An 8080-nucleotide genomic window follows, 5' to 3' on the forward strand; every position below is an offset into this window, starting at 1 on the left:
GTGTGTGTCCTTGAAGTGGCCCACTTCTCTCCCCCGTCGGAGCTGCTTTGCATGTCTTTGTTGAGGCATTTTCTTAGTTTCACAAACAAACTCGCCGCCCTTCGCTCGCTCTTCCTTCCTCTCCCCATCCCCTTTTTCTCTCACACAAACACTCGTTTACCTTCCTCTCTCTTACCTCGTTTGACTCTTTAATTCCGCTTTACCTTCCACTGTCCCTCCCGGCAATATCCCTTTTGTCCTCCTTTTATTTTCTTCTCTCTTTGCATTTATCTCTTACTGTACTCTTCCCATCCTCCTGTCTTGTCTTCTTCTCCCTCAGCAACTTTTCCTTGCTTTCATCTATCCGTCCGCTCCCTCTGACTCTCCCTAAGCCTCTACCCCATCACCCCCCCCCCCCTCTTTGGTTTACTCCAATCTCTCTCTCTCTTTTTCCCTTTCTCCCTCTTTTAAGCCAGTAGTTGGGTTGGCGTGTGCTTGTGTGTGAGTGTATGCGTGCATGTGTGTGTGTGTGTGTGTGCGGGTGTGTTTGTGCCAGCTGGAAGTCTTGGGAGGAGGGAAGAGTGTGTGAGAGAAGAGATTGCTGTGCAGCAGTAGCAGCGCAATGCAAGCATCTAAACACAGACTGACTGTCCACACTGAGGCCAGACAGGCAGCGCTGCCAACACCCACCGCAACACGCAAACCCCCGTTAATATGCCGCTAATCTCATCCCTGTCGCGCTTAAATATCAATTTACTGCAGCGTGGGGGTGCATGTGAGCATGTACGAATGCACGCATGTGTGTGTTAGCGTGTGCATTTAGCGTGTGCGGGCGTAACATACCGTGTGGCGTTTGGAAGACACTTTAATCCATGAAGGTGTGTATTTTTATGCATTTTTCAATGTATTTTTAGCATGGACGGGTGTCTGGCTGTGCTTGTGCATGTGTGTTTGTGTGTCTACCTGTGCGTGTGTGTGTGTGTGTGTGTGTTTGTGTCTATCTGTGTGCGTGTGTGTGTCCGTCCGACTGACCTGCAGGGCGCTGTTGAGGAAGCAGCTGTTCTGTCCCGGCTCGTTGCTCAGGCCTTTGCTGGGTGCGATGGAGGTCATGGTTCTCGGGGTCACCAGCCCCTGCACCCCGCCTACCGCTCCGCCGCCCGACGCAAAGTAGTTCCTCTTCCACGACATCACTACCTGGACGCCCCCGTTTCCGCGGCGGGCCGGGGAAGGGGCGGGGCAGAAGACGGAGCGACGGCCTCTATGTCACTCCCATGAGAGAGAGAGAGGGAGAATGAGAGAGGCACAGAGGAGGAGGGGCAGGAGGAACGGGAGGGAGGAGGAGGAGGAGAGAGAGGGGGGCGGCGGCGGTCGAACGAGGGGATGTGGTGTGTCTTGGATGGGAAGTGGGCACCCATACAACCCTCCCCCTCTCCAGCCCTTGTTGCACTTTAGAATCTGTCCACTTGGTTGAGCCAATGGTTGGGTTTTCTGTTTTTTTCTTAGTTCCTTGGATTTAGCGGGGTGTGTGTGAGGACACGAGTGTGTGTCCAAAGCGTCCTTTGGCAGATTCTGTCAGATGGGCGTCGATTAGGCAGCGCCGGCGTTCCCATGTGGAGACTCCTTCGATCCTCTCTTCTCCTCTCTCATCTGCCTGCACGACACAAAGACCAAGCCGTCAGGACTCCTCACACAAAACATCTAGCCAGATCTACTTTTAGCAGATTAAAAGCAGCAGTCACAATAGCGGTATTAAATATTCCTTGCGTTGCCTTAAAGGATTAAAGCAGTTGCAGTACCGGCATTAAATATTTCATTTAGGTTGCCTTTGCATCATGTAAAACGTCACATGAATACAACAGTGTCAGTCGGGGTAACATTACATCAGTGATATGATACAGGCACCGCTTGGAGAAATCTGTTATGTCATTTCATAATCGGTACTTAAGGGCATTATCTGGAGCTTATGCTGGATTCAAGTGTCGCTGTGCACAGCTTCCGAATGCATGTCCGCATGAGTGTGTGTGTGACAGAGATAGGGAATGAGGGAGAAAAGATAGACAGACTGTGTGTGTGTGTGTGTGTGTGAGTATGTGTGTGTGTGTGTGTGTGTGTGTGTGTGTGTGTGTGTTCGCCACCCTACAGTATGTATGTGTGGGTGTGTGTATGTGTGTGTTATTGTTTTTATAAACAAGTTGCATAACACCACAGGGCAGTAGCTAGTGGATCCGCAGTGCCCCCCCCCCCTCCCCCCCTATAGCTTCCCCACTTTTGGCAAAGCTCCATCGCCTGGTTGCCGAGTTGCGTTGCCACAGCACCCCCTTGGCAACGGGCCAGAGGGCACAGGGATGCTGCGGTGAACAGGCAGCGTGGGCCGTTGCTATGGCGATGGCCACACGGGATGGGGATTGGGGGGGGGGGCGGGAGGGGACGTCGTGACAAGGCGGGCAAGTGAAACGCATTAGAGCGAAAAGGGAAGGAAACATTATGCAACTGTTAGACGGTAACATGGCAATGTCAGTTCATCCACTTGTCACACAGTTCTACTCCATACTGACAATTTCCCATACTTCTGAGGCACGTATTCCTGTTCTGTAATAAAACTCTTAGCGGATTGTTGCCTGTTATGTAAAATATATGCAGCTTATTAATATTATAATGCACATTAAGATGTTTAATCTCAGGAAGCAAAAAGCAAGAGACACACCGAGAGAGATGGAGAGAGACAGAGAGAGAGAGAGAGAGAGAGAGAGAGAGAGAGAGAGAAAGGGGTTTCTTTGCACTCGATTTAGCCTCAATTACGTAAACCCCTGCCCCCCTCTTCCAATCAACAGGCTCCTCGTGACCTTGTGACCCTGTGACTCTACCTACTGTATCTATCTGTCTATCCTTTCTACCTATCTATCCACATATACACCAATACACATGCACACACAGACTTACACATACGGTACATTCACACGTAAACAAACAAATCCAAATTGCCAGAGGATTTATAAAGGGATTTGGCTGGCATGCCCCTGTGTACCATTTTTCCTCCACAGAACAGCATGCTGAGCTTCTGTCTCAGCATACAGTGTGTGTGTGTGTGTGTGTGTGTGTTTGTGTGTGTGTGTGTGTGTGTGTGTGTCTCCCACTGAGCCTCTATGGAGTGTGTGATCACACATCCTCTCTCTGACTGCACCCTACAGCCACACACAACCGAGATCACACTGGCAAACAGTCACACAAGCGTTGTTTATGTGGAGCGTATGTGTGTGCTTGTGTGTGCTTGTGTGTGTGTGTATGTGTATGTGTGTGTGTGTGCCCACATCTTCGGCTAGTTACCATGGAAATAGGCCAAGCAGCAGGCACGCGGGGGAAAAGCCGAACCATGTGATTTAACTGAGAGACACACTCTTCTGCACTGGTTGAGAAAACACACACAGACACACACACACACACAGACACGCTGGGCTGGCTAGTGATGATGATGTGTATTGATGGTAGAGAGTTCCTGGAAGCCAGAGTGAGTCAAGGCGCTAGTCAATCAAACTCCCTGACCCTGTGCTGGCAGGCCTAAGGCAACCAGGACCTATGGCCGCAGCCCAGACGGCTCGCTGTAACAACTATCACACATGGAAGCCATTTTCTAAAAGCCTACAGCTCTTTACATTTAAGTGTCAGCTCAGCCGGGAAAGAAGGCAGAGGCGAGGGCACTGGTTTTACAGTACATGCATTCACAGGCATTATATGTGTGTGTGTGTGTGTATGTGTGTGTTCTTGAGAACCATCTTTTGAGAACCAGCTTGAGTTTTAGACCTTCAGAGTGAGAACTTCAATGGGGCTAGTTTAGGGTTATGACGTGGTCTAGGGTTATGTTTAGCATTAGGATTAGGTTAGGGTAAGGACTGTGGTTAGGCATGTAGCAGTGAGAGGTAAGTTTTAGGGGTTGGTGGTTAGAGAATCAATGTAGTCAAGGGAAAGTCCTCATAAGTATAGTAAGACAAACTTCAGCAGAGGTGAAGAGATGGGTTTTTTCAATGTGTGAGGCGGTGTGACAGCAGAGGATCACTGGTGGATCAATAGGACCAAGTCAGGGCCGAGCTAGAGGTTTGAGGACAGACAGCTGTCTGTTGATGCTGATAGGTACTGCTACTGCTACTGCTGCTACTACTACTGCTACTACTACTGCTACTACTACTACTACTGCTGCTACTACTACTACTACTACTACTGCTGCTACTACTACTACTACTACTGCTGCTACTACTACTACTACTACTACTACTACTAGGCTACTACTACTACTGCTGCTACTACTACTGCTACTACTATTACTACTACTGCTACTACTGCAGCTACTACAACTACTACTACTACTACTAGTACTGCTACCGCTATTACTACTGCTGCTACTACTGCTAGTGCTACTACTACTATTACTATTACTAGCACAACTACTGCTGCTACTACTACTGCTACTGCTAATACTACACCACTACTACTACTAGCGGCCTGTGTAAACTTTTACTCATGCTTCTTCCCAAAAACACAAACCATTCCATCCCAAACTTTTTCTGCATCTTTTTCTCACTCATGTCATCTCTAGGCCTGTTTTTTTTTATCTTTTTCTCTCTCTCTCACCCAATGATGTTACTTTTATCTCTCCCCAATCTTTCCCTATCTTTGTTTTTCTCCCCCTCCCTCCCTCTTTCTGTTTTTCACTCTACCTTCTTTTTCTCTCTTCACTACCTAGCTACCTCACTTTTCCTCTCCTGCTCTCCATCTTCCCTTCTCTTTCTTACTCTAACTCTCCCTTCTATCTCTCCATTTCTCTGAGCTCATCAGATGACGAGGGGAACTTCAGAGGTTTGCTTCATTTTGTCCGGAGACAGATTTTGAAACATGGCATGCCGCCTGTTTGATCCCCGGCGGGATGTGGCGGCTCCTCTCTGATACACATCTCTCTGATTAATGTAAACATTCCGGAAAATATCCTTCCGCATCCCTCCTTCCCTCCTTCTGTCGCTCTGTCTCTCCATCACATCAACATTTAAGAGGAATGGCACGACATATGACACACGGATAAAGCGCGCTTTCCATTTTTCTCTCTTAATCCCTTAGTCCCATTGCTTATTTTATTGTTTACTTTCTTTCTCTCCCTCCCTCTCTCTCTCTCTGTGTATCTCTCGTTTTCTTTCTTTCTTTCTTTCTTTCTTTCTTTCTTTCTTACTTTCTTTCTTTCTTTCTTTCTTTCTTTCTTTCTTTCTTTCTTTCTCTCTTTGCTTTGTACAGAGCATGAAGAGGTGTGTTGGTGATTAATTTTTAGATTTGAGGTCATTTTATTCCTGCTTGGGATTGCTGCATGGTTTTAGCATGAGGCTGTTTCATTGTGGTCTGTATTGTTACAATAGCTGGGTTTCCTTCCAAAGTATTTTTATGCAAATTCTGATGTAAGGCTGAATGGAAATAGTACATTTTGCTAAGATTTCCTCTATATTGCAAAACAGTTTTTAATCACCTTTTTTTTTTGTTAATAAAGAAAATGTGTGATAAATAGCGATGGAAATGTATTGGACGAATCAATTATGTTAAATATCTGTCCACCATGAACACTCATTTCTTTGTTTTCATTTTCAGAAATTGTGAAATACGTCATTATCTGAAGTAGAAGAGAACAGAAGAACAACAACTTGCCCAATACTAATCAGTTGTTGAAAGTCTTGTAGATGTGTTTACTGATGCTGCTCTGTTCTACACTTTATGTTCCTATTTATTCCCTTCAGTGCAGCTGATGGGAACGCACTAAAACTTAAACTTAAACTGCATTTTATTGTTTTTTTGGTTCAAAATTGGCTTGAGAATTGAATGGAACGAATGAAACATAGCTAGCAACAGTTTTGGAATTTGAATTTACTTTCTCTCTCTCTCTCTCTCTCTCTCTCTCTGTCTATCTCTCTCTCTCTGTCTGTCTGCCTCTCTCTCTTGCTCTCTGTCTGTCTCTATGTCTCTGTCTCTCTCTCTGTCTGTCTATCTCTCTCTCTCTGTCTCTCTCTCTGTCTCTCTCTCTCTGTCTGTCTATCTCTCTCTCTCTGTCTGTCTGTCTGTCTCTCTCTCTCCCCCTCCCTCTTTCTCTCTGCTGTGGGTTAGTATGGGTTGGTGACAGTGACACCAGTGTCAAGCAAGCTGAACAATGAGCTGATACTGTCCCTAAGGACAATAGCCTGCCTCTCTTTCTATCTGTCTGTGTCTTTCTCTCTCTCTGTCTGTCTGTCTCTGCCTCCCTCTCTCTCCCTCCCTCTCTCTCTCAACCAAACATAAGGGCAAGAAATATATTTTTCATATCCCCATAAAGGGGAGAAAACTTGATCATGCTCCCTCTCTCTCTCTGTCTCTCCTCGGCTGTACTTTCTTCTTCTCTCCCTCCCATTCAGTTCATTCCTGCTCTCTGTCTCTCACTTTCTTCCTCTGACCTCTATTTTCCATTCCCATTCACTCTCTTCATTTCTTCCCCATCCATCTCTGTCCCTTTCCTTTCCATTTCCGAAAAACTTCACACACGTGTGCGCACGTACGCACGCGCACACACACACACACACACACACACACACACACGCGCACACACACACGCACACACACACACACACACACACGCACACAAACACACACAAAATCCCCATACACATAAACACTATGCACGCACACACACACTCACACACACACACACACACACAGTGGTTTCCCTGTAACTGGGTTATGTGTAACTTCAAATAGCCCTAGTTGACAATAGGGAGAGCCCCAGAGTTCATCCTCCCCTCTGTGCTTTTCTCTCTCCCCCTCTTTCCCACTTTGATTCTAAAGTTGTGTGTATATGTGTGTATGTGTGTGAGTGTGTGTGTGTGCACACATAAGCACACGTGCAATTGCATGTGTGAGCAAGTTATTTTTTTTGCAACCGTCAAGGTCATTTCCCCGCTCAGACTGTGTAACATTAAAGCACATGTGAGAACACACACACACACAACACACACACACACGTGCGCGCACACACACACACACACACACACACACAGGCACATGCTATAGCCTAGATGCAACCCATTATCACCATGGCACATGTGCACACCCAATCCTATTAGTAGAAGATATAAAAGGGTGTGAATATTTTGCTTAATATTTAGGCTATTGCGTAACCATCCTTATTTAAGATGCATGCTGGGAATCACATGAGCTTTTTACAGCTTAGAGCCTGGAGAAGGAGAGAGAGAAACAGAGAGAGAGAGAGACAAGGAGAGGAAAAGAGGTTTTTGGGGTGTTGAAAGAAAAGATAGGAAAGAGGAGGATGAGGAAGAGAGGATCAGAGAGAGAGGAGGAGAGGAGAGAAATAAGAGTGGGAGATTAGACGGAAGAAGGAACAACATAGAAGAGGATGGATGAGGGAAAAAGAGTGAAGAGCCTGACTGGATGGTAAAGGTCAAAGGAGGCATTCAAGCGTTTCTTTCCTCTCCTCCTCCCCTCCTTCCTTGTCCTGCTTTAATCTGCTCTTCCTTACCTCAACCTCTTAGTCCCATACATGGGGGCTCCAGCCTCCAACACTGGGACAGACCTTAACTGAAGGCAGTGGGTTGAAATAGTACCAATACATCCATTCCTAAGCATATGGAGACCAGGACCAGGACCGGTCACACAGGACACACCACCTCAACTGAAGCCACTAACAAAGAAATCCTTAGTCCACTAAAACTCATAGGATTTTAACAAATTAAAAAGTCCTTTTAATAGACAAATCTTCAAAATTGCTTCACCCACATCATTGTCTCTCTGCAAACACATGCAATCATGCAATGTGACCTGTAGATCTGTTCCTTCTGAAACATCAACATATCCACATGTTGGATGATTTGGATGCTTTGTGGATACTGTTCTGGTTAGAAGGGTGTATTTTCAGCAAATTACTCAGAAATCATTCAAACTAACTAACCCACTAAATTGGTGTTAGTCAACTGAAAACTAAACAACCAAATAGTCTGAGCATTGACTAAAAGCGGGCGAGCAGCCAGTGTGTTCAGACACCCATCGTGTACTGTAGGAGATTCTCCATTTGGAGCAACTTGTCATATTG

General features: G+C 46.2%; 1 protein-coding gene across 1 annotated transcript in view; it reads right to left on the minus strand.

Moving 5' to 3' along the window:
* usp54b (ubiquitin specific peptidase 54b) overlaps positions 1–1167 on the minus strand; it is a 33490-nt gene extending 32323 nt beyond the window's left edge. The window contains exon 1 of the mRNA XM_071523993.1: positions 1012–1167. Within this exon, the coding sequence (XP_071380094.1) occupies positions 1012–1167 (156 nt within the window). The remainder of the gene's footprint in view (positions 1–1011) is intronic.
* Between the last annotated feature and the right edge of the window lie 6913 nt (positions 1168–8080).

The sequence above is a fragment of the Centroberyx affinis genome, unplaced genomic scaffold (assembly GCF_046629955.1).
Source record: "Centroberyx affinis isolate AG114_WGS23_722 - 3 ecotype Tasmania unplaced genomic scaffold, CSIRO-AGI_Caff_v1 ptg001131l_1, whole genome shotgun sequence".
NCBI lineage: Eukaryota > Metazoa > Chordata > Actinopteri > Beryciformes > Berycidae > Centroberyx > Centroberyx affinis.